The 27261-nt window shown below is 51.3% G+C and overlaps 1 protein-coding gene across 7 annotated transcripts in view; it reads right to left on the reverse strand.

Annotated features, from left to right (window-relative positions):
- Nucleotides 1-12971: 12971 nt before the first annotated feature.
- The window catches only part of FBXW11 (F-box and WD repeat domain containing 11), a 101616-nt gene continuing 87326 nt past the window's right edge, over nt 12972-27261 (reverse strand). For all 7 annotated transcript variants that reach the window (XM_008147612.3, XM_028154590.2, XM_008147615.3 and 4 more), the window contains 6 exons: nt 26151-26400; nt 23216-23334; nt 21173-21283; nt 20286-20364; nt 19078-19263; nt 12972-15444 (listed from right to left, as the gene is read on the reverse strand). In XM_008147612.3, the coding sequence (XP_008145834.1) occupies nt 19102-19263; nt 20286-20364; nt 21173-21283; nt 23216-23334; nt 26151-26400 (721 nt within the window). In that variant the 3' untranslated portion in view covers nt 12972-15444; nt 19078-19101. The remainder of the gene's footprint in view (nt 15445-19077; nt 19264-20285; nt 20365-21172; nt 21284-23215; nt 23335-26150; nt 26401-27261) is intronic.

Genomic DNA, 27261 nt, shown 5'->3' on the forward strand with positions numbered 1-27261 from the left:
GGAGGCCGGCGGCAGAGGGAACGCCCGGGAGAATGTTTCTCAGAGATCGGGGGAAGGAGAGAGAGGCCGGGCCGAGGCTGCGGGGGGGCCGTGGGGACGCAGAAGGACTGCAGTGGCGTGGCCTCCAGGAGGGAGGGGGCTCAGGGAGCCCACAGACCTCCCCTCCTAGACAAGCAGGAAGCAGGCGCCAGGTCCTGCCTCGGAGCCACGGGAGAGGGTGTCCACACCTGAGCGTCCCACAGGCGACTTCCTTGCCCAGGAAAGGGGGAGCTTCCTTTGCTGCCAGGAGCAGGCCTCGCTGCTTTCGGTAGAGAAATAATGACATCCAGTGGACAGCCACGTCATCCTCAGACTCGGAGCGGCCTCCCAGCCGGCCGGCCGCCAGGGAGGAGCCGGGAGCCGTGGACGGGGCCCGGGACGCTGAGCTCTCAGCCCGGCCCTGCCTCGGAGCCGTGTGCCCTCGGGCAGGCTGGTCACTTCCGTCCGGGGCCGGTTTGCTCCAGGAAAGTGGAGGGACTCCAAAAGCCGTCTTTTAAGCAGACACGCGTTCTCCTCTGATCAGAACTTGGGTTTCTTGCTCACCGTCGGCTCGAGGCACTGCTGCCAACTAGAAGTAAGTGTCAGGATCAGACAGCCCAGGGTTCGAGGGCCGACTCCCACCCGAATGCCTGAAGCCAGTCACCACCTCCCTGAGCGCTTAGTTCTGCAGGAGACGACCCAAGGCCGTCGCCAGGGGGAAACCCGAAGGCGACGTGTGCCCACCCCAGGGGCACGGGGGCTGTGCCGGCTGCCACACCTGAGGGAGCAGAGGAGGGTCAGGCCCCCGCGCTCCTGAGCGGCTCCAGCAGGCCTCTGCCGCCTCCAGGGGTGTGGCTGCGGTCTCCCAGGGCCCCCGGGTCCGTGCCAGCCGCAGGGCAAGGCCACCATCGGGGAGCAGAGTCACCAGCTGGAGAGCAGTGGACAGACGCCGGGAGAGGGCGGACCTGCCCCCAGCACCCCCACCAGGGCCTGGCAGGGAGGGCCGGGAGGGCCTGGACGGACGGTTTGTTATCCGGATCCACAAAGGTGAGCCCGTCCTGGAGCGAGGCCGGGAGAGGCCTGGAGGGAGGGGTCCGTGGAGGCCCACGGGGCGCGGGGCAGCAGAGAGGTCAGCCCGGTTCCAGGAACAAGGGCGCTCCCCGCAGGCGCGTCCTCTCAATGGAGTCAGCTCCTGATCACGCACACAGGGCTGCCCGTGAGCGTGTGCGGGGGGCCCTCGTCCCACTCATCCATGTCCTGGAGGAGAGGAAACGGGGGAGTGGTCCTGACCCGCAGAGTCTAGCCCCAGCCGGGCAGGAGGCAAATCCTTGGTACTAACAACAGTCTCTCTCATGGCCGGCTGATCTGCAAGGGGAGTGTCACCCCACCCACCCCTTCCCCACCAGCAGGGGAGCGCAGCCTGGGCGGGTGTTCCCCAGGCCACACCGGCAGGAAGCGGAGGGGCTGGAGGTGGAACCTGGCGTCTGGCCTCTGGCTCCCAAAAAGGACGCGGGGTGGCGTTTGCAAGGCCTCCTGCCCAGGCTTCACGGAGAAACAGAACAAGTCAGCACGAATCCAGCAAGTGCCACATGCCGTGCCGCGCTCCACCGCTCCACGTCCTGGACTCCCCACAAGTTCCCGTAACTGCTCTCCCCTCTCGGCACCTGCCTCCCACGGTGCGGAGGAGCAAACTGAGGCCAGGACGGCTATCCAGGACTCACTCTGGGTCCCTCAGCTGGTCAGCGGCAGGGCCTGGACTCAGCCTGCCGATGCCAATGTGCTCACACCTAACCACGCCACGATTCCAGGTGAGGGGGTCACGTGTAACGGAAGCCGGGTAACACCCCGCCAGGCTACGGGGTCTGCACCCCAGATCCTTCAGAACCCCGCTGTGCCTTTCAGCTCCTACCATCACCGTCAGGACCCTGGGCCCACCCTTATGCCGTAAACACATGAAGCAGGTTCCTCATCCCTCTGCCTGTTCTGTGGACTGGACGCGTGCCCCGCCGCTCTGACCCGGTGTCCTCACGCATCAGGTGGGCCTGCAGGTCTCGTCACGAGTGTGCGTTAAGCTGTGGTTTTTATCCCCAATTTCTCTCCTCCCTCAGCACACCTGTGAGGTGCCCTCCACCCCCTCCCACCCCCACAGCCTGATTGCAGCCACGGGCTCCCCCATCCTGGCTCTCAACGCCGGGCCCCTGCAACAGGCCAGAACATCTGCCTGAGACACACGCTGCCCCGAGCCGGGCATGGCCAGCAGAGAGTTTAAACAAACAGAACCGGCAGAAACGCAACGGGCTGTCGGTGGTAAAGGGTTGCGCCTCACGTCGCGGGCTCGGGTTTCATGATAATCCCAGTGATGGCTCTCCTGAGGAGGATTAGGAGGGGAGGGGAAAACCGGCCCTGTACCCAAGGCAGGCGCTGCCCAGAAAGTGGCCCCGGATGGTCAATAAACCAAAGATGGGGGCAGGGAGGAGCGTGGGGCTCTGGAGGGAAGGAAAAGTGGGGCTCTGTCCAAGTCTTCTGCTGCCTAAGTCGGACCTTCACCCGCGAGAGATGGCCCCACTACGTTTGTGGAGAAACCTCTGTGGTCAGCCGCTGGGAGGGCCCCTGCGTGGGCACAGGGGGCAGCAGCTCAGATGCCCTGGGGCCCCGCAGGGAAAGCAGGAGAGCATAAAGGAAACAGAACACACACACTGAGCCTCGCCAATGACTCAGCTTCGGTGCGGGGAAGGCGATAGGGAGCGGTGGGGACTGCGGCGCTGGGGACGGCTGGGACGGAGCCGCCAGCTCCTGCCAATCTCTGCCAGGCGGGAATGCAGGTCAGTGTTGCCAAGCTTGGGATTCTTTTTTTTTTTTTTTTCAGGAGAAGTAGAAAAGAATGCATTTTATTTTTTAACGGGTAGGTTCCCAATTTGTAAACATTGGCGCCGAATACAAATGTTTTTTGACGTATTATGTGGGCCAAACGAAATACATCCATAAGCCAAATCTGACTGACGGGCCACAGGTTTGCAGATGCTGGAGCTCTGTGTCATGGTAAAGGCAATGGGGTGCCTGGATTCAAACCCCGCCTCTCCCCGCCGCCGTCCCCCACCCCCACCCAAGGCTCAGTGCTTCATCTGAGCACGACAGCACGATTTCCTCCTCCCACGGGGATGGTACATACCCTAACGCCTTTCACGGGCTTTAGTCAAGTCTGCTTTAAGCCGGGGTTCTCACCGGGGCCATGTTGCCGCCAGAGGGTATGGGCAATGTCTGGAGGCAGTTGTGGTTGTCACAGTGGGGCGAGGGCCAGGGAGTCCGTGCCACTTGCTCTAGTGAGTCAAGGCCAGGAGGCTGCCAGACATCCTACAACAGCCTCCCCTCCCAGCAAGACGTGATCCCACCCCAGTGTCAACAAGAGCGGCTGAGACACCCAGAAGGAATACATCATCCCACATTTCACTCCTCCCAGCCCCTCCCGCTGCAACCAGAGCTTCCCTGGGGCCTGAACGTACCACACACTGGAGAGCAGAGCCAGGCTGTTTGGGAACTTCATACACTTCGTGTTCTCTTGGAGGAGGCAGTGCTCTGGCTCACGCACAGTTCAGGGAAGCCGCCCAAAGGTCAGACATAGGTGACGCGTGAGCCCCTCCTGGGTCTGCAGCCGCCCTCCCATCACCATAGCAACCACAGCCCATCACTAGGGGCCCAACAGGAAGAGCAGGCAACCCGCCTGCAGATAGACAGTCTCCTCCAGTGACACGTGCATGGCCTCCCACATCCAGGGAAAATGGATCAGATACGTAGGCAAATCGTATAAAACTCACATGTGCAATAAAGGGGGAGACAGCACCCCCTTTCTGTCTAGAGTAGCATTTCTCGGCGTTGCTTCTCAGACCTTGGGTCCTGTGAGGAGACCCTCATGGGGGCGGGGGGGAGGGGGGGGGAAGAGTGGGAATGATTCCAAGGTCAAACACAAATGCCTCCATTACTTAACAGCATGCAGATGCACATTAAAGGCTCTGATAAGTCCAGCAGTTTAAAAAAAAAACCAAACCAACAACTACAAAGCAAAACACACAACAAAACCTGTTTAACTGGTTTTTTAACTGGGTATTTCCCAAACTCACTGGATCATAGAATCCTTTTCCACGTATGCTACTTACGACACTTACTTAATGTTCCATGGAACCATTGTCCTGCAGGGGCACTACAGAGAGAGGAGGTAGAAGGTGTCAGTGAGTTGTAAAAACTGATCCAGGGAAACCAGGTAGTCGTGGAAACAGACCAAAGCCCTTTGGCTAGAGCCGTGGTCGGCAAACTGCGGCTCGCGAGCCACAGGCGGCTCTTTGGCCCCCTGAGTGTGGCTCTTCCACAAAATACCACGGCCTGGGCGAGTCTATGTTGAAGAAGTGGCGTTAGAAGAAGTTTAAGTTTAAAAAATGTGGCTCTCCAAAGAAATTTCAATCGTCGTCCTGTTGATGTTTGGCTCTGCTGACTAATGAGTTTGCCGACCCCTGGGCTAGAGGCTTCTGCCTTAAACTTCTCAGTGCGGCTCTTCCCACTTTCACTTGAGCACCCCTACATTTTGATGGCTTCTTCAGAAATGTCCCTTAAGGGTGGACCAAGTGCCAGGCCCTGAGCTGGATTCCAGGCTTTAGAGAAAAGTCGGACCCGGAAGACACTGCAGGGAGGGGCGGGACTGGCAGGAGCTGAGGCGCTGGCAGGATGGAGGTGCGCAGTGAGTGAATTGGAGCCAAGCCTCCCCGAGACCCATCGCATGCAATGAAGAAGGGGGCCTTTGCCCCTCGAGTCCTCAGGAGCATGAAATTCCTATGTATCCGTCAGTGATATGGACCTCGTCCAAGTTTACGGAGGAGCCGGGCAGGGTTGGGGGTTGGGGGGAGCCCCCTCTAAGCTCCCTTCCAGAGGAAATCAGACGATATACAAAACCTTGCTCCCACCCAAGGCCCCCGTGGCGGGAAGTAACCTTGGGCTGTGCTTGAACAAGGACCCACCACGGACTGGACAGAAGATGGGCACCTGACACAAGAGCAGCCCATCCACTGGCCGAGGGGACCACAGACCGAAGAAGTCCCCGGCGGCAGTTTCAAGCAATGGAGCCCAGCAGGCTCTGTCCCTCTGGGATCTAAATGGGAACCTGGAGTGACTCGGCCGATGGCGGCAGAAGAAACACAAGGTGACAGGAGAGGCGGAGGGAAGGCTGGTGAACGCCGGCTGTGAATGGATCGGAGGCAAAGGCCTGCCCTGTCCCTGACCTCAGCGCGCACCGGCGGGGGCAGGCGGCAGGCCCAGGCCGGGCCGTGACCCAGGGTCCTGGCTGTAAGGAGGCGGGGGCACAGGGAGGCCGGGACTCTGCTCTTCTGGCCTCCGCCCGGCCTCGCCCAAGGAACGGCAGCTCTGGAGCCCACTGCGGTCAGTGAACTGGTACGCGGATGGTGGCCGTGGTACCCGAGTGCTGGCAGGGCCCGGCCTGGCCTCCAGCGGGAAGACTCGCTCCAAAGGCACCTTTGGCGTCTAGGACCATTTGAACGTCTTTTTCCTTTCTTTCCTCTGCCCAGTGTGGTTCAATGGTTAGAGCGTCCGCTGGCGTGTGCGGGAGGGCAGGGGGAGCAGCCATCTCCAGTTTGATTCCCAGTCAAGTACACATACCTGAGCTGCAAGTTCGATCCCTGGCACGTGCGGGAGGCAACCAATCAATGTGTCTGTCTCACGTGGATGTTCTTCTCTCTCTCTTCCTCCCTCTCCCCGCTCCCTTCCACTCTCTCTAAAAAAAATATCAATGGGGGAGAAAATGGGTGAGGATTAATAAAAAAGAAAGAGAGAGAGACTCTGCAGTCATGACACATTAGAGCTAAGTTACCCCCCAGGGGTTTGACATGACTGTCCCAGGAATCGTATGGAGGGTACTGCAAAAGCAATATACAGCCCTAGCCAGTTTGGCTCAGTGGACAGAGCGTCAAGCCTGCGGACTGAAGGGTCCCGGGTTCAATTCTGGTCAAGGGCACATGCCTGGGTTGTGGGCTGAGTCCCCAGTAAAGGACATGCAGGAGGCAGCCGATCAATATTCTCTCTCATCATTGATGTTTCTCTCTCTCCCTCTCCCTTCCTCTCTGAAATCAACAAAAAGTATTTTTTTATAAAAAAAGACAATATACAAAACCTTCCTCCTGAAATAACAATGCTACAGTTTAGGATTGAGAGGCTTTTGGGGGGGAGAGGGAGAAGGGATGGTCAAGGTTATGTACTTGTCTTGAAAATGAAATCATGCTAACCAAGACTCAGGAAAAAAGAGGCCAAGGTCAAGTTCACTTGCCTGAATTCTGTCCTGCAGCCAACAGGGAGCAGCACAGCCGCATCGCAGGCCCTTGAATCGCACCCCAGGCTTTGGGGCCTGAGCGTCAGCGATCAGCGTTGGGCCGTGAGTGTGCGAGGCCATGTGTGCAGCTGACACGGGGAGACAGAGGCAGCGGGCCAGACCTCCGGCACAGCAGCCCAGGGAACCGCGTCTGTCAGACCACCGAGCAAGACGCGGGTCCCATCCCCCACACGCACGGAGCCCCACTCCGTGCTACACACTGTCCGCGGCCCTTACGATAGGATCACATTCGTTCTCCCGCAGCCAACGAGTCTCCTGACACATGTTAAAATTGTAGAAGAAGGCTGCATACGAAGCCAGAACGGAGTGAACCTTGCAGGCAACTGGAAATTCGGAATCTACCGTTCTCTCTTCTCCTCCTTCCCTCTCACCTTCCGGTCGTTAAAGAGCAGCGACGTTTGAATGGCCACGTGTGTGCATTTCGGCTTGGCCAGCTGGGTGGTTCCCAAACGCCGAATGGGTGTGGGAATGCAGCGCTGGGTCAGGGGGCACACACCTTGTGTCCTGCACTCCATTCACACGTCCACGGTTTTCACGAGTCTGTGACTCTGTGGTTTTTTACTGAAGTGCGGGCCTTGGAACCTGACTTCCGTGGAAGGGTGGGTCCTATCTCACTTCATGCTCAGAGCAGGCCCAGGAGGGAGCAATGGTTAGCCTTTTGCACTCGGATGTCGAGTGTGACGGTTATTGAATGTATCAATAATTTGAAATATAAAAAAAATCCAAATAAGTAAGTTTGTATGAAAAGAAACTCCAGTTTTTTATTCTACTGCCGCGCTTTGTAAAATCTGGGGCATTTGAAAAATTAAATCCCGAGTAGAATAAAGGAATCGAGAAAAAAGCGAGTGCAAAGGGTTAGAAAGAAGTGCCTTGTCTGTGGTTACCCGACCAATGAAGAGCAGAGGTGAGATTTGAACCCAAACCCTCTGACCCCAAAGGCGGGCTTTTTTACCCTCTCCACCTGGGGGTCCTCTAATGTGCACACTAAGAGCTACAACACTGAGGAAGGGTGATGAGGCATGGGAGGAGCTGGTGGATTTAGCACCTGCTCAGGGGATCAGGGAGGAGGTGACGTTGGAACTGCGTCTCAGAGAATACGCAAAATGAGTCATTTCCCATCAGGAAAAGGCATGTCTGGTGACAGGAGCAGTGGACACTGGGTTTTGTCTTCCCAGTCTCCATTCCTCTTCTTTGTGGACCTCAGCACCCTGATCTTCCTTTGGGGGTCTACCTCCCTTCTCTTCTCTTGTGCTTTGTGTGGGGTGGTGGCTATGTGACCTGGGCCTGGCCAATCAGAGCTGAGACCTGCATGAGGAGGAAACAGCCATGCGAATACCTGAGGCAGTGCATTCTAGGGGCAGAGGGTAGCACATGCAAAGGTCCTGGGGCAGAAATAAAGATGGAAAAGAAAGCCAGCTAGCTGGCGTGGCGGTGACAGAGGGACGCAAGATACAAAATGACGTTGGAGAGGCAGACAGGGGCTAGATCACTGCAAACAGCAACAAGGAGTTTGAACTTGACTTAACTAAGCACAACGGGCAACTATTGGAGTGATACGATCCGATTGATGTGTTCAAGACCTCTCCCTGCCCGCCGTGCGGTGGATGGATTTCAGCAGGAAGGACAATGCCTGTCACACCCAGCATCTGGCACACAAAAGGTGTTCCGTGAACAAGAGGCACCACCACGAGTCCCGATGCTACACCCACAAAGGGCTCCAGGGTTCGAATCTGTTCGTCATCGGCTGCTTCAGGCCAAGAAATGGGTTCAGGCTCTCGCTCCCGCCGTGCGTGCTCTGATGGTCAGAGCAGAGCCCGGAGACCCCGCTCTGGGGGAAACCCTCTCCTCCTGGTGAGTTACAATCCAGGCAGGGAGATAAGGCGGGGCAGGTGGGGGCGGCGGAGTGGGAGCCTTCTGTTAAATGTTGAGTTGCTCCCAACAGACTTTTCAAACATTCGGTCGCTGCTGCCCAGTCTCCTCCGTAAGAGACATGCTTTCGGATGTGTTTTGAAAAATATTCCATATGCTAATGGAATGTCACCATCTGCCAAAGGAGGCAGAGCTGTTTTTAAAGGAAAAACTATTAGAGAACCGAGGTATTCACAGAGGGGCACTCAAGAGCCCAAGCGTGGCTGACCTGGGGCTGACCTGGGCCGCCTCCTGTTACCGACATGAAAAGGGAGTGAGAAAACCTGAGGCCAATTACCCGCCTCGCTCGCCCCCTCCCTCCCTCCCCCCACCCCTCTCCGTTACCCCTCCCCTTCTTGGAGACATGATGAAATTTCCTGAAACAAAAACTCGCAGCCCGTTCTATAAAATGCTTTCGCCTTTGGTGGAAAAAGCCCCGATGGTCCCTTTTATCTCCTCATTCCTGAGGCGCAGACCTGGCCCCGGTCTGTTTGTGCAGATGGGCTGCAGGGAGCGCGCCCAAGGACGGAGGGGCAGGGGCAGGGGTGCGGCGAGGGGGGGCGGCGCTGGCTGAGAAGGGGCGTGGGAGCGGGTGAGGTGTCCTGCGGCCGATGAGTGGACACGCATTGTTCCCCGGGAGGCCCCGGCAGCTGGGAGGCAAGTGTTTGGAAAGGACGGTTTTCCGAGTTCTGGGAGCGCCCCGCGGCCCCGCCAAGTCTGCAGGCGATCGCGTCCCTACCTTTCCGGCGGCTGCTCGCCTCCCTCGGCGCGGGCTGCGGCCCTGGGCCCTCGACGTCCTTCTGGCCTCACTCAGCAGCAGGCCCGTCAGCGCCACTGGACGGCCTCCCGGGCACCTGCAAGGTCCAAGCCCCACGCATCACCGTCCACCGCTGCAACCCACCCTCCTCCAACCCACCCTGCGGCCACTGTGGGCCAGGGCATCCCCACCTCAAGGCCTCTGTGCCTCGGTCCCCCACCGCCTGGGACCGCGCGGCCGGCTTCTGCTTATCGGCGCGGCCTTGGCACAAACGGCCCCCAGGCCGCTGCGACCCGCCGCCCGGGGTCCTGTCCTCGCAGCCCGTGTCCCGGTGTGTTTATCCTGCGGATGCGTGGCGCCTGGGCGCACCCTGGGTGTGCGAGCGTCACCTGTTTCTGCGGGAATGGAAGCGTCCCGAGAGCAGGGCCGGGAGCCCTCCCCCCAGAACCCCGCCTAGTGGCGCGTGGGAGACTCACGCTGAACCCAACCCCCTGGGCCCTCCAACGGCACCCCTCAGGACCACGGGGCTCCCGCCTTACCCGGACCTCAACCTTTCTCCCCTGAATCTGCACACCAGCTTCCTACCTGGGCACTCCCAGCTGGAAACCTGCCGGAGCAGCCCCCACGCCGCCAGCAGCGGGGGCCGCGGGCGGTCCCAGGCGCCCGACCTTGGCCGCTGTGTGCATTGCGGAAGGCATACCGTGTGCATTCGTTAATGACCAAAGAACGGACGCCAGTGGGAGGAGGAGATGTGCTCAGGGGCTGTTCACGCAAGGGGACGGTCCGGCGTGAGGCCTGGCTCCTCAGGGAGCCTGCTGGCATCATGATGCCCATGGAGCATGGAGGCGAGGGCACCGCCCTCTTCCCTGCATCATCCTCTTCCCTGCACCATCCGCCCCCCACGCCCCCGCCCCACCCGCCACCTACACACACCCCGAGGACATGAATGTCTCTCCTGGCATGCTGAGGTCTCATTCCCTTCCCAGAAACTCCCCTTGGGGATATGATTGGTTGACTGCTTTTAAAACTGAATCATTCTTAATAAATTAACAAAAATAACTCAGTAAAAAGTAAAAACACTCTTCACCGGGTCCATCTCCCTCTGTTCCTCCCACTGAGCAGCCCAGGCCCCGGTTACTAACCCGAGTCCTCCCTGGGGTGTCTGCTCCTGTATTTTCCCTGGAGAAGCTGACAAGCCTCAGGTTGTCTCATCTCACAACCCCCCCCCCCAAACCCTACTAATAACTTTCTCTGCTCAGGACGTTCTGTTCCGTCTGTTCTAATGCCACCAAGTGGGGACTGTGTGCTAGGCGCTGTCGATTATGCCATTTACTAGTAATCCTTACATTGATCTTAAGACATGGGCTCCACTTCCTAGATGAGGGAGCTCAATTCAGGGCGGGAATGCCCTTGCCCGTGGGGCCTGCCGCCCACCAGATGGCCGAGCCCAATCCTGAGCTAAGTTGGCGGGCCCCAATGCTCATCTCTTTCCTCTCTGCCATCCAGCAGACCAGGGGCCCTGCGATGGTCTCACCCAAGACACAAAGGCTGCGGTGATCTGAGAGCATTCCTTCCCACGCCCCGCACCCCCAGCTGCAGAGTGTTGGGAGTGAAACAGCCCTTGAGAACGGAAAGGCCCTTGGATAGAAGACAGAGGTGAAGGGCGGAGGGAGCCTCAGCTGTCCTCACTCGGATCTCAGCAGACACCGCTTCATGCTGCTCCTGAGGCCTTCCCGCTGCCGAGTGTCTTTGGCTTTGCTGCTCCCAGGCTCTCCCAGCCCCACGTGAACATACCTCCCGGAGAAAGACGGTGCGTTTGCTGTGCGGGGTCCACCAGCAGCGAAACACCTGGATGGTCACCTGCTCCGTCACCCCACGGTGTCTGTTGGTTATCGAGAAGGTGTCAGACCCCGCTTTGTGCAAGAAACAAGCTGGCCCTCAGCTGTCAGAGCTCCCAACGTTCCCTGCAGCCGGAAGACCTGGTCGCTGTCAGGCCCAACTCCTGCCTTGCTCCAACGAGAGGTCAATTCCCACAATAGCAGGCAGCTGGGCTGAACCCTCTGCGACTGCGCACAGGGCCACCAGCGCCTGGCTCCTTCTCCTTCTCAAAACACCTCCCCTTTTAGGTCAACTTTCCTAAACGTATTGAGCGATGCATGCGCGCTGGCCACTTTAGCACAAGGCGTATCACCTGATCCATTTCTCTGGAATCTCTTCGGTCCTTCAGGAGCCCAGTCACCCAACTCGGGCACGAGGCTTCAACAGGTCACTACTAGAAATGCTCTGATCGCATTAGTTCAGAGACGGCAAACTGGTGCCCCAGCGATTCATTTTTTTAAATCCCAACTTTTCTAAACTGGGGATCTACCTAATGTGGGAAATCCACCTTTTCTTGAAAACGCAGACCTCGCTGGGCCCGCATTCCTGCACGGCAGCAGATGGCCTGTGCCCTCCAGGACTGAACTAGTGAAACCTGGAAGATTCAGACCCAACTGGGGTTATTGCCCACAGCTAATTAGTAACAGGAGTATCAGCCAGACGGTCCAACTTCCTTTCTCCTTAGCAACGGGAAAACAAATAGGCCGACATGGCAAAGCACCACGGTCTCTGATTATACATCCAAGTTCTACAAAACCTCTCTTGGAACCTCCATCATTAGTATGGGATGCATTCAGAGCTGTGAATTCCTTGCAGTTAACACCTCCCGTATCGAGGAAGATAACTAGCATTTACTGAACACCCACTATGTGAGGGTAGGAGCCGATGGGAGAGACGAAGGCCCAGCCACCCCTGAGAGTCCTCCCACCCAGCAGCCAAGTGGAGCATTAGCCCAAATCAAGTTCTGAGCACGCAGGCCTCCACCTCCACACACAGACACCAACTCTTCCATGCGGACTAACATTCGGTGCAGGACATGCAAACAACTGCTTCACAATGATCGAGGACTGAGCGTCAAGGGCAAAAAAGAGAATCACTTTTTATCCATCTCGTTATGGTGTATACTAGTAAATTGGTTGGTTTTCTTAACCATATGCATGTTACATGTTTCTTAAACATTTTTTACAAAAACATGGGTGGGCCCCTGGCCAGGTAGCTCAGTTGGTTAGAGCATTGTCCCGATACACCAAGGTTGCGGGTTTGATCCCCAGTCAGGGCACATACAAGAAGCAATTAATGAATGAATAAATAAGTGGAACAAATCAATGTTTCTCTTTCACTCTCCCCTTCTTCTATCTCTAAAATCAATTTTTAAAACTTTAAAAAAAAATGGGTGGGGCACTACTGTATAGAAATACTCTAATGCCAATTCAGTTGACTAATGGTACTAATACTCGAGTACCAGTTCAGTTGACTAATGTGGGGAGAGCTAGTTACCCCGAGAGCTCTTGCTACTTCTCAGGACCTTCTGAGCAGAACCTGCAGGGACTGGCGGTATTCTTCCCCGATTTAGAACTCGAGCAGCGATGTGTGCATCTGCCAACAGAAAAACTGCACGACTGCGTGTCCGATGCTGCTGCTGTAAGTGTCCTCCTCAGACCTCCACCCCCTTCTTCGGAAACCAGAGATCCACCACCCACAGGGAGGCACCGGGGACACTTGTCCACTTTTCAGTAAGTTGGGAAGCGGTGAGCACTGTGGGAAGCAGACAGCTGGGAGGAGTCGGAACCAGCCCCAGCTCCTGAGGTTCCCGATAGCTCTTAGCACAGCCCCCGTGACACGGGCTGGTCTGATGTCATCCATGTTCTCAGGCCAAAAGCAATTTGCTTTCAACCTCATTTTACAGAGCAGATGATTCTTTAAATCTACAAACTTTAATTGCATGTCACCGAGTTACTAATATAGCACATGACAGGTTTGCTTTTTGTGTGTGTGGTTTTTTTTGAAAAATTTCTTAACAGAACATCAGAGCATTGCAACACTTTATTAAGAGTATTGGCTTTGAATTAGTAGCTGAAGTAACAATTGCATGAAGCCAGGTTAGATGTACTGCATAATACTCATACTTGATTTATTGACATTACTTAGCAATTTATTGGACAAAGGTCAACTTTTTGTTTTTTATTAAGCACATTCCACAGTACAAAGCTGTCATGAATAATATCTGTACAATTTAACAGTTTCAATAGCTGTCCAGACACAAATTTATTTCCAACAGATAATTGGCAAACATAATTAATTACAAGTTAGAATTAGACTATCCCAGTGCTTTAAAACATTAATATAGCAGTAATTTACAGTTGCTCAATTATGGGTTAGCAAAATAAAGTCCGGAGTCCGGCTGGGAATTAGGACTATACTCCCAGAAAGTCAGGATTCCTTGGGTGCCGAAGTCCCTGCTATGATTTGGTAGGCACAATTCAAAGGTGGTGTGCATATTCAAAGGCCATGATCTCCCAAGGAACAAGAGCTTTTATATTAAACATGCAAAAACAACAGAAAGTCCATTCGTTCACAACTGCCTCCTCCCACCCCGCCCCCGCCCCGGGCTCTCCTGGCCGGTGGGCTAGGAGCGCTGGAAGATGAAGAGCGTTTGTAAAAGTTACATCACTTTCACAACCTCTGTCAAGCTTACAACATCCACCTTATGAACGGAGGCAATTTTTTTACACTTTGAGGCTCAATTTCTCAAAAACAGAAATTTAGTCATGTGGGAGGGAAGGATGGATTAAGAAAAGGAAAAAGCCAAGCCAACCCGATAAACAAATCACACGCATTGATCCCCGCACCGCTCCCCACGCGAAGACGACACAGAGCCCGGGGACCTTCTGCCGTCGTAGTGCTTCCACGGGAAGAGGTTTCGTCACCAGGAGGTTCTATTGGTCCTTTAAATGTCACTGACGTTCCTTGATCTTTGGACACAATGGCGAGGGGCAAATCGAAACCTAATATTGAGCAAGGGAAAGGAGTGACAGCTGGACGCTCGAGTCCTTCCCACGCAGTCAGCATGATAGAGCCACTCGCACAGTCGGCTGCCGAGCACGCGGGAGTTTGTGAACCTGCCGGGGCCACAGCTGCAAAGGACCCCGGAGGCGACAGGTGGGATGCGTTGAGTCTGAGGCTTTGCACCAGGCAGGAGCACCCTTCCGCTCAGACCGGCCTCGGCACCAGCCTGACCTGGTGCACGGGCGCCAGCTCGCACGCAGGTCCTGCTACCGTCCCCGCAAGCCAGGTGCGTGGTTTCCAGGGCCAGTCGGTAGGGCCTTCCCGTTCTTCCCTCCCCAGGGTTACTAACGCACAGAATCCTGGTTTTTGACAGTGAAGTCAAATGAACACTATGGGAAGGGCCCACTAGTACTCAGGAGTTCTTATGAGGAAAAGAACAAAAAAATCCTCAGGTACCTCTCTATTGTATATCTACACAACAAATAAAACATTCTGTGTTAAGCTTTAGAAATTACATTTTAAAACAAGATTCCCATTAAAAACACCACACACACACACACACACACACACACACACACACACGACAATGACAAAATAAAAACACCATATGAATACTGAAGGAAGGGTTCTAGGTAATCCACATTAACCCTGGCATCAGGTTCTTGAGCCCAGCCCATGGCTAAGTGGGAACACACTCTGTATTAGTGTCTCAGGCACGGGGCCGACTCCAGCAACCTTGAGGTTAAACTGTTATGTACATTATATCTACATGCGGATACAGTATTTAAATTAGGAGGCAAGCACATGTGTAAAGGTGTTCCTCTACCAAATATCGGGAGCTGGTTGGGACACAAAGAACAGTCCATAAAAGAAAAGGGCGATATTACCTGTCGGGAGATAATAAACCCGGCTTACAGTTCTTTAAATTAAGAGAAATGATACAGAAAGGAAGTAGAATCCAAAAAATATTACTAAAACAATCCAGAGAAATTTTTCCATTGTCCAACATATTCCTAATACAAGTCAGAATTCAGAATGATGTGGACAGTCAAAAGGAAACTTCTGCAAAGGAAAGCCCTGGGCATTCTGGGTAGGTGTTTGGCACCCAAAATTTCACCAAAGAATGCTGTTTCTTAGTATCAGACCAAAGTGCAAAGCAATATAAATTAGAGGCCAAGTCTTCTCTTGACTGTCGATTTACTTCTGGAAAACAGACTGGATGTTCCTTTTAGATGACCGATTTACATTTGAAGCATGAGATCTGTTCACTGGTGGGGGAGGAAATGGGCTTCTGTCCTACGTGAAGTCGGTGAAGCTAAGGTATCCTTCTCAGAGCGGAGGCCGGAGCCGGAGGTGAGAAATGTCGGTACTTGAGTTAGGCTGCTTTGCATCTACCCAGCGTCTAGAACCAATTCCAGCTTCATAACTCAGCTGTGAAGAACTCCTTAGGCATTTGGGAGCCATGTAGCCAGTAGTTCAAGAATAGGAAACCCTGAAAAGAAAACAAACTCGAGTGTGGATGGATACACTGGTTACACGTGGAGCTGATGCAGCACAGCCCTCCGCAGACACACACTTGTACACACGCAACACATGACTGATTTTCAAATGAGCAACAAGCTGCAAGCTGTTCTGAGCGTGCTACATACCAGGTATCCTATGCACTTATACCCACGTCCCGTCGGACCGCCAAGGCTCAGTTCCACGCATTAGTCATTCAGTGAGTGGGGATTCAAAGGGACACCTGACCCTACAACCCATCATCTTTCAGTGCTCCTGCTAAAAATTATGCCTATCACAAAATATGCTAATGTCAGATTTTATATTTAGCATAATCTTTTATGACATCCAGAACCTACAAGGGCCTGTCCCGTGCCCTCCTGAAGGCACTATCCATCATCGGGAAACAAAGTGTGCAGAGCTGGTAAATAAGGGAAGGGTTCTCAATAGGATGCTGGCCATCAGAAAGCACTCTGCGAAACAAATCATTAACAAAGGACAACAGCGGAGAGGAAAAGACTACGGAACGGTCCACACTGTTTTGACCATGATTTTGAGTCAGGTACACATTTCAATCATAACCTTTACATTCATCCATGTATATAAATGATATACACACCCACTCACACACCCCAAAGCAGAACATTCATGAAACAAGGCTTATCATTAGTGTGTACAATGCAGGCTGACATTTTCTATTCAAAATTTCGTCAAAGTCAAATCCCATTAAAATGATTTCACAATCACTACTGCGTCACAACCCTTTCCAAACACTGCACTAAACTACTGGTTAGAAGATCTAAAAGTCTCCTTTAGGTCTAAAATCCTATTGGGGAGGGAGAGGGAGGAAGAGGAGAGGTACATGTACATGTACATGGAGAGAAAGAAAGGAGGAGGGAGGGAAAGAATGTGAGTGTGGTTTCTTTAGCTTGTCTGCTTTTTTAAAGGAAACTTCCCTAAAAGGTTGTCCATTTTCATAAAGATCAAGAACTCAAGTAAGTTTTCTCAATGAATTCAAGATTCATTTGCCACTATCCCCCCACGAAGGATATTTAGGAGTCCCTGGATTCGTTGTATAGGAACGCCCAGAGATAGGCAGGCCCTCTCAAACGCTGCTGGGGGGAATGTCAATCCTGAACTCTTCTGAAGGACAACACGACTGTACGCACCCGAAGCCTGTAAATGTCACACCTTCTAGTCCAGACATTCTAGACTTTTCTAGAATTATATCCAAAGGTAATAAGGGGATGGGCAATGATTAAGCCAAAAAAAAAAAAAAAAATCAGTAATGTGTTTTGTTTTATAATGGCTAAAAGCTAAAGGGGTGAGGGTGGGGGTGGGGAACAGGACCTATCCAGATAATTAAATATTATTTTGCCATTATGAATGATAATTCAGGCATGCAATAACTTCACAACGAAGAGAAAAACAGCTTTTAAAAACACGTGCGGTTATGTACACAGAGGAGTTAACAATGGTGAACCACGAGTAGGGTTTTATTTTCTTCTTTTGGTTTACCTCTGTGCTTTTTAATTTCTTAAATGATCTTATGTTGTCTTGTTATAAGAGAAACGAGAGCTATTGCATCTTCAGCTCTTATGAGTTAGTAATTTTTAAAAATGACTCGGCAAATAAATCTATTGCTAGCTTTCCTGACATAGAAATACTCTTACCTAAGGTTTTAGGGGTGAATATTTTACTGCAAGGTTAAATCATCATTAGGGTAGTGTTTCTTATTATGCATAAATCTTACAGTATCACATGGTAATAATTTTTTTCATGTTACAATAAGTGAAAAGAATTTGGAAAAGAGCAATAAAAACCATGAAGTTGACTGCCAAGGTTGTCAAAAGTAATTCTCTTTGAAGAGACAAACACATTTGAGGTTTCATTGCTTGTGCTGCTGGAAAAGCAGGTAAGATTTTCCCATTGATTTATAATTGTGGATCATAACAAGGCAGCTGCTCTTAGTGCCCTAAAAGGGCTTGGGAGGAGGGCCTGGGAGCAGTACCACCAGTTTCCTTCCCGCCTCGGCCAATGAGAGACCAGCACCGCTGATCATTATTCACCCCCCACCCAAAGGAATCTGGTTGAGGACCCTTTTACGTGAGATGTGAAAGTTGTCCAACTTATGAATGTCTACTATGTTCTACATCAATTAAATTTGCCGGGTGGGGGTGAAGGGTGTGAGAGAACATACTAGGGGTGTCTTGAATTTTATCATGTGCCTCTTTAAACATGTATCCAAGATACAACAGAGGTGCCCTGAGGCTGTTCGATGACACCCCCTACTCGCCTGAGTCTATCCACTGCAGAAACTCAGCTACAGCTACTGCTGACCATGTTCTACTTCATGTGAAAAACCAGCAGAGGCTGGCTGCAGCTACCGCAATGCCTGGGGGGAATGCACAGCTTACAGGAGAAAAAGTAAGAATGGAGTAAGTTTAACAAAACATGTGCAAGACCCTCACAAACAAACTGCAGAAAGCTGCTTAAGGAAACGGAAAAAGACCCAAGTAATAGAGCTATACCATGTTATGGATTGGAAGACTCAATAAAGTGTTAAGATGAAAATTCTCCCCCAAAATGAACTTTAGATTCAATGCAGTCCTAATCATAACCCCAGCAGCCATTTTCATAGGATTTGACAATCTAATTCAAAATTGAATGTGAAAACCTACAGGACCTAGAAGAGTTAAAAGTTTTTTTTTTAAGTTGGAAGATATATGACATAGTATGGTATTGGCAAAAGGACAGCCACACAGGAGAACAGAGTCCAGGAACAGGGGTACAAATAAGCGGTCACCTGATTTTGTGACCAAGGTGCCAAAGCAATTCGATGGGAAGAGGAAAGCCTTTACTCAGATAGCGCCGAACAGCTAGCTAAGTGCACAAAACAAGAACAACGAGCTTCTTACCTCCCACCACACACAAATAGTAACTCTAAATGGAACAAAAACCTAAATGTAAAAATATAAAACTACACTGGTCCAAAAACAGTCACTAGCTACATGTAACTATTTAAATATGAGTTTAAATAAAGTATAATTAAATAGAATTAAAAATCCAATTAAAATATAATTAAAAATTCCGTTCCCAAGTCGTCCTGGCTACATTTCGAGAGCTGTGGCTAGTGACAGAGCAGGCCAGCGTTGGCTAAGTCTGGGGTGGGGTCAGGCTCTGACAACGAAGGACACAGGGACCTCTCTGGGTCACAGGAATGTTTTTATCTCGACTGTGGAGGTAGCTGCAGAAATGTGCACATTTGTAAAAACTTGTCAAACAGTACAATCTATTCTACACCCAGAAAACTTGATTAAAAACCCACGAGAGGCGGAGTGCAGGTGCAAGGGGCCGGGCGAGGGAGACGTGCACCCCTGGCATCTGTCTGGGTGAGGGAGACAGGTGTCGTGGCTGACTGTGCCAATTTGGGCAGCTCGTTCTGATTGCTTACCGAGTTTGGTCTTTGTTTGCCGAAGCGACTACATGCATTCACTGGCATCTCGCCTTGGTTCCCGTCACCGAGAAAGGAACCAAGCCACGCAATTCTCTCCCCTCCCGCTACCCCCCCACCCCGCCCCAATACGGTGATTCCAATCAGCAGAATTACCTGGAGAGCACTCACCTGAAACGGGTAAAGTGCAGACTGTTATCTGGAGATGTAAGTGTATGTTCTGGAGGGAGAACGGGTCTCATTCTGGGCACTGGGAGGCACATTTAAGAAATCCCAAATCAAAATAGTGTCATCGTGAGAGCTGCTGATGATCTGAAATTCATCAAACTGTAGCCGAAACACACGTCCAGAATGTTCCTGAGAGAGAGAACACCGGATGAGGACCGTGAGGCCTTCCCACCCTCGGACCCCACCCGCGGGGACGGCACAGGTGGAAAGGCAGCTCCGTATCCCGGCTCCTAAGTCTCCGGAGCCTACGGAGTGCGGTCCTTCGCCCTCGGCACACTCTCTCTGCTCCCCCTCCTCGGCCTTTTCTTTAACCGGACTCTGTATGCCAGGTCCTGGCCCATGAGTACGTCAGACAAAAACTGTGATGGTGCCACAACGGGTCTGAGAAAGGTCGGGACGGTAAGCAATAATGTGCAATGCCCACTCTTGAGACATGGTGCACACTGGGACCAGGAGAGTGGTTTGAACGGGACCAAGAGTATCTCAAACCACAGCCAACATCAGGATTGATGATGAAATATTAGAAGCATTCCCGTGAAAACCAAGAAGATGAGAATGGCCCTAACTACAGTTCTGCATGTTCTAGTCAATGCCAGGAGTGAAGATACAAAAATAAAAGGGAGAACTATTGAAAATAAGAAAAATGTCAGTATTTTCAAGCAACTATCTGTCAAAAAATACAACCAAGGTGAGCAGACGATGAGAAATAATGTGCTTGGTAAAGCTGCAAAAATAAGATTAACATATAAAAATAAAGTACCCTTCTAAGTCAAGGCAATAATCCGTAGAATGTAGACTGAGGGGCATTCCATCATAACAGTACAAAAATGTGCTGTGGGAAAGTGTAACATAACCAAGTACCCACATTAACCCCCCCCCCCCACACCTCCAGGGAGGAACTAGGTTTGCTCTGCGAGGAGGTCAGTCCATCCGTAAAGGAGGAACCTGCTTTCACTGCGCAAGCCGGCGTCGAGCTCCCTAGGGGAGGCTCCCGGTCACGGGAACGTCAGTCTCTGCTGTTGGCCGGACCAAACGCACAGAACGGCGCCTTCCGCTGAAGACACAGCTTCCTAGCGCTACGCCAGGCGGCTTCTGTGCAGGCGGCCATCCCCCGCTCCGGGAACCACGTCCCGTTCCCACAGGTCACGTACCACCAATGTGCGCAAACACAGCGTGCTTGCTGGGGCTCGCGGGTCGAGAGCAGCTTGCAAGTCCCAAACTTTAATTTTCCTGGAAAGGACAGAGATTGCGATGAGTGGACAAGCGAACATTTTAAATACCGTCAAGCGTTTCCTCGACAGGGGAGGGCCTTTGAACTGCCCAACAGAAACGTTCATGGGGAGCAGCTTCTGTTCTTACACGTTATTCACACCGCCACACGGCCCCAGACGTGCTGGAGTGGCACAGAAGCATTCTTTTAAGGGAGACAAGAAACTTCCAGTTCTCTCAGTTCAGTCCCTGACTTGATCCTCTGTCAGCAAAGGCTACCCAGGCTCTCCGGGCTGAGTGGGTGCTGCGGACAGAGCGGGGCTCTCCGTGACATTCCAAGGATGCCTTTCTCCCAACGAGGCAAATGCTCCCAGTTAATCAGGAGTGTCAACAGACCGCCTGACCCGCTTGTCAAGTATACAGAAGGCCATCTTGAAAGGTTTACAGCTGCCATTTGCTCATTTAAAAAGTCGTGACGCTTTTAAAAGAGGATCTGTTCAATTCACCAAAAGGGCAAAAGAAATGTATCCCTGACCTGGGAGGGAGGGGAGAGGACCCACGCTGGTTTAAGGGCTAAGGCAAAGAACGGGATTCCTGCACAACCTAAGCTGCTCCCGGTTTGGTTTACAGTAACGGTGAAAGGCATCCGTTTAGGCGCCTCTGTGGGCTTTGGGGCCTGAGTGGCCTCACCTGACCAAGTGGTGTAGTAACACCCGCCTCCACCCACGCACAGAACCTGCCCCGCGCGGGACCTGCACACACAGCTGCGTGAGGGCAGGCCTTTCCCCCGACGCAGGCCCAGCAGAGCACGGCAGTGTGCGATACCCACCCGTCATAGGCCCCGCTGACGATCCTCTTGTTGTCAAACCGGATGCACCGCACCAGCTCTTCATGTCCCTCTAGGACTCGTAAGCAGGCGCCACATTCAATGTCCCACAGCCTGGAGGAAAGAGAGCTCTGTGAACCCCTCGCAGTGATCGCACCGCCCCACGGTCTTCGTATCTGTCCACAGGACTTTCCCTCCTCTGCAATTCTTTATTTCTATCTCACTCCCAGCCCACACTTACACATGAATGCACACTTACGCCACTTGTGTGTTTTTAAGCACTAACTTGGGAGGAAGCCTTACTTTTCATTATATTTCCTTTTACACAGTTTGAAACTTTAAAACCACATGCGTATATTACTAAACAAATAAGAGAATCCCCCCCCCCCACCCCCGGCACTTCCAGCCCGGAGTCCGCGAGGCCCCGGGAGGCGCGCACCAGCATGGTGGTCTCTGTCTCCTGACGCGGCTCAGGGACCCCTTCTCGGTATGTGCTGCATCCTGGGGCTGCCCAGGTTCAAGGTCAAAGTGGGAGACTCATGAGTATATGCAGTGCCTTGGAAATATAAACCCAGCATATAAACATACACAGCCTTTTTTCCTGTATATGAATTATACAACAGTTCTGGAAATAAAATTTGTTTCTATTATCATTGATTTTTCTGCATTATTTGCAAAAAGAAATCACAGCAATGGAACACACATAAAACAAAGGTAGCAAGCAAATTCTGTAATGAACTTCTAGTGACCGTTTCCCCACAGCCACCCTCAGCCAGTCTCCCCATCAGTGTCAGTGACGATGGCGTCTCTAACCTATTGTGAGCAGCCACTGAGCGCTGCCACCAAGTCCAAAGTGGTTCCCTGCTAGGAACTGTAGTGCAATACACACTGTTATTTTGTAAAACCTCAGAGATTCCAGTGAGGAAGCTAAGGATTGTTTACTGCTGAAATACTAATAGAAAGCACAATTAATACAGCAGAACCAAGATTCAAGTACTAAAGTGACTTTTATGACATCTTAAAACTTAAAAGAAGACTTTTAGCAGCCCTGGCCGTGTGGCTCAGTTGCCTGGGCTTTGTCCAATGCACTAAAAGGTGCCAGTTTGGTTCCTGGTCAGGGCACATGCCCGAGTTGCAGGCTCAATCCCCAGTAGGGTGCATGCAGGAGACATGTTCTGCTCTCACATTGATTTCTTTCCCTCCCTCCCTCCCCCAGTAGGGTGCATGCAGGAGACATGTTCTGCTCTCACAATGATGTCTCCCCGCCCCCCTCCTCTTTCTGTAAAAATCAATTTTTTTAAAAATCTTTTAAAAAAAACAACTGATAGCAGTTAGAGCCCTGCCCTTTCTCCCTTCCCTCCCTCCCTTTCTCAAATAATTGAGCCCAATCTTTATTTTGCCCAAACATTAGATAATTTGGATATATATATATATATATATATATATATATATATCCAAATTATCTAATATATATATACACACACACACACACACACATATATTTGGCATAAACTGGGGTAGGGGGAAATGACTTGGGTTACTTAAATAGATATTTAAGACAAGCTCTAATAAGATATAAAGTGTTTAAGGATGGTCAGATTTATTAGAAAGCAAGGACACTGAGTGTTGGGAAGAAAAAAGGAAATGAAATAGATGACCCAACAGGAGTAGATGGTTCTGTATCGAAGTCCTGGGAGAGACAGTAAGGTACCCGCCCACATGTCAGGGAGGGAGGCAGGCGCTCAGAGGCAAGGGCAAGCAGAGCCAGGCTGGATGGAGCATGCTCTGTTCTGAGCGTACTGGTATTAAGTGATCTTGTAGAGCTAAGGTCATAAAGCCCTGTGTAGTGGGGGAATCTTGGAAGAAGGTAGTTTTACCCACTTCAGTGAAGCAGAGCCAAACAGATGAATAAAAAGTTACCTAAAGTTTTCTTATCTGAAGCATCCCCAAAGCCTCTGCGTCTTTGGAGCCTCAGGAGTGGGAGATGAGTCAACACTATGGCAGAAACCAACCCGCCTGCCCTGTTGGCACCGAGCTTCTACCCACCTGATGGTATTATCCGATGATCCGCTAACAACCAGCCGGTCCCTGTACTGCAGACAGGCAATGCCTCGCTTGTGCCCATTCAGAGTGCGAACAAATTCACAGGTACTCGTACTCCAGACCTGTAACATATTAGCAACAGAATGAATGCAGAAAAGTCCCCTCACAACATACCTTTCTCAAAAAGTCAGAGCTTCTAGGAAGGATCAAAATACGTGATTATGAAATACGGTTGGGAGGCTGGGGGGACATTAGACAGAATAAAGCTTTCCCGGCTGCTGAGTGATAAAACTGGAATGCAATACAAAGGGAGGCGGTGAAGTCTCTGAGCCTTGCGATCTTCACAAAGAGAACATCTCCTGGAGGGTCATATGCTCAGCTGCCCAGGTTTTATGGTTTATACCACTGACATGTCAAACCCAACAGATCTGGGCAAGCTTCACCTTTCACACCTGCCTCTTCTCAGCACAGCTTCTTGAACAGCTCCATTTGTTCCAACACATCACTCCTGACATGATGCGTGTGCAACAAATAATCCCTCTTTTGTGAAACCATCTGCAAGACTTAGATGTTCACAGCCACACAATTTATTACCAGCCAAATAAGGAGACACACAGCGAACACAGGGCCTGGATTCTTTTACCAGCTGCACTTGTAGCTGAATGGGTTAATAGATATCCATGTGCAAAGAATGAGGGTGAATCCCTACCTCACACTATATATAAAAATTTAACTCAAAATGGATCCAAGACTGAAATGTAAGGACCCAAACTATAAAGCTCTTAGAAGAAAACACAGGAGTAAATCTTTGTGACATTGGATTAGGCAATGGTTTCTTAGGTGTAACACAAGCAACAAAAGAAAAAAATTGATAAACTGTACTTCATCAAAATTAAAATAGTTCTATGTTTCAAAAACAACTATCAAGAAAGTAAAACCATTAAAAAAAGGAAAGTGAAAACACAACCCACAAGATTAAAGAAAATATCTGCAAATATTTATCTAAGGACCTTATTATCAGAGCATAAAAAGAACTACTGCAACTAAACAATAGAAAGACAAATAATCCAATTTGTTAAATGAACAAAAGATTTAAATAGATGTTTCTCCAAAGACATAAAAATGGCCAACAAACACATGAAAAGATGCTCAACATCATTAGGCATTAGGGAAATGGAAAACAAAATTAACAGATACCACCACACACCCACTTAGGACAGTGGTCGGCAAACCGCGGCTCGCGAGCCACATGCGGCTCTTTGGCCCCTTGAGTGTGGCTCTTCCACAAAATACCACGCGTGGGTGCGCACGTACAGTGCGATTGAAACTTCGTGGCCCATGCGCAGAAGTCGGTTTTCGGCCTGGGCGAGTCTATTTTGAAGAAGTGGCGTTAGAAGAAGTGGGGGTGTCGGTCGCATGTGGCTCGCGAGCCGCGGTTTGCTGACCACTGCACTAGGATAACTGTAATAAACAGACAGACAATATCAAGTGTTGCCAAGGATATGGAGAATTCCTCCAGGCTGCTATTATGCAAGAGCTGGTTAAGGCCCAGGCCCTCTTGACTTCCAGGCACTGGTCTTGTATAATGGTGTGGCTGAGCAGTGAGTGAGTTACCTCATACAAATCCTAGCTGTTCACACAGTCTAACGTATGATGCAACCTAGTCTGTGATGTGTGATACTAGAATGCTGTTTAGTGCAGGGCATAAAAAGAAGGGTTTGTTTTTTTTTAGCCAATTTCAAATATTCATATATTGCTGGTGAGATTGTAAACTGGTGTCGCCATTTTGGAAAACAGTTTGGCAAAACTTAACACAGAGTTATCATCCCAAGAGAATTGAAAATATATGTCCGCACAAATGTTTATGGCAGCATTATTCATAATAGATAAATGTATAAACAACCAAAATGCCCATCTGCTGATGAATGGATAAACAAAATGTGGCACATCCACCCAAAGAAATGTTATTCAGTCATTAGAGGAAATGAATACTGTTACATGCTACAGTGTCTATGGGTGGACCTTGATAACAATGCACTAACTGAAAGAAGCCAGACACAAAAGGCCCCATATTGTACGATTCCATTTGTCAGACGTGTCCAGACAGGCAAATCCATGGGTGGAAAGTAGACTCGGGACTGCCGGGCACCAGGGGAAGAAAAGAGGGACTGACACGTCCCGGAACTAGTTAGGGGTACACAACACTGTGTGTATACTGAAGGCCACTGAACTGTGTGCTTTAAAATTATGAATCCCATGGTACGTGAATTATTTTAATAAAGTTGTTATAAAAACATAAGAAAGCTAAATTTTTTAAATTAAATGGATATCGATCCTGTGGGTCACCCTAGACTACAGCAACTGCTTGTCACATGCCTGCTGTCCACATGCCGAGCTTCCTGAAGACAGGGACACGTGTTGTTCCGCGTCACATCTCCAGCAGCCAGCCCAGGGTCTGCGGCATGACAGGCTGGCTCTCAAAATCAGGTGACTAGATCCAATCTCAGCTCTGCCACCAGCTAGCTGTGTGGTCTCCGGTGTAGTTCTCCCCTCACCGAGCCACATGTGTACAATGCAGGCGACACCTACTCAACAGTGTGCCAGGAGGGCGCGGTGGTAACGCACAAGCTCCGAGCACATGGGACATGTTCAGTAGGTTAGTTCTTGTCCCCTTAGAAAGGCCACCGGCAAAGTGACTTCATGAAATAGAGGACTGCTCTCCTCCTGGTCCCATGACCCTTTCCTCCTCCCGTGCCTATAACTGAAGGAGCATGTAGAATGGGATGGCTTCAGGGGCTGCTAAGCACAATGGAGGAGAATAAATCAGGGGCTGCTAAGCACAATGGAGGAGAATAAAGATCTTGAGAAGTACCCGGCTGGGACAGCCACTCCTGCTTTCCCTCCATTCTAAGAGACAGGAGGAAGCAGATACACTTACTTTGATGGTTCTGTCACCAGAGGCAGACACGATGTACTTATCATCAAAGTCCACTACATTGACAGCAGCACGGTGGCCAACCAGGACACGGCGTAAAGTGATGTCGGTGGCAGAAGCCATGTCCCACACCGCGATGGAGCGGTCCTTGGAGCAGGTCACCATCAGTCCATTGCTGAAGCGTAAGTGCAGGACAGCCTCATTGTGGTGGATCAACGTGTTCAGAACCTCGCCCGTGTTCACGTCCCAGACTCTAGATGAGAACAGAACAGCACAATGCTTACCTACGGAGACAACCAGGAGAGAGCGTGGCATCCGTGCCCTGGGCCCATTCTTTGTAGCAGGCTGGGGAGTGTGGTCTTGACTTGTATTTGGTGATTGGGACCTGACACCTAAGTACAAGCTTAAAAGGAGCAATTTCGCTGTTTGCTGAGAAGTGTTTCAAAAGAAGGCGGCCAAGTCTGGCTCTGCTCAGGTGTAGGTTATGTAACAGTCGGGTGTTTATGGATTGTGCCTGCAGGTGTGTACAGATGGTAAAAAAAAAAAGACTCTTCAAGTCAGTGGGCGTTGCAGTGAGTCTGAGATGACGGGGAAAGGGCTTGGTGGATGGAGAACTGAGGACAGTTAAGGTTCTTTTTGACCTTTGAGAGGCCTGGAACCTAAGGAGCTGTAAGTCATGAAGTCTCATCCATCTCACAACCATCTATTCACCCAGTGGCTTTCTGGACAAAGCCAGTGTCTCCCAGTTGGTTCACCCTTGAGATATGGATGCTTAGGGGCAGCCCTTTCACATCGTAGCTTTTCTGTAGCCACGGTCTCCCCAGAGGTCAAGCTGATGCAGAGCAGAGGAGGGCAAACTTGGGCTTCGCAGGCTGAGACGTGACCTCCAGCAGAACCAGGGGCCTGGAAGCACCGGGCCGGGGAAAGGACACTAGGCACCAGGCGACTGCTCCGGCGCATGGGGTCCCTGTGGCACTTCCTCTTCCGGTCTCTGGCTCAGAGTTGCTGGGTGAACAGATGGGTGTGGGGCTGAGGAGACGGCATGGCTTCCAGTCCACAGGAGAGGTGTGCCCGCCCTCAGAGGACATGCTTGCCCAGCCACCAGCAGCAGCCA

The sequence above is a fragment of the Eptesicus fuscus genome, chromosome 6, assembly GCF_027574615.1.
Source record: "Eptesicus fuscus isolate TK198812 chromosome 6, DD_ASM_mEF_20220401, whole genome shotgun sequence".
NCBI lineage: Eukaryota > Metazoa > Chordata > Mammalia > Chiroptera > Vespertilionidae > Eptesicus > Eptesicus fuscus.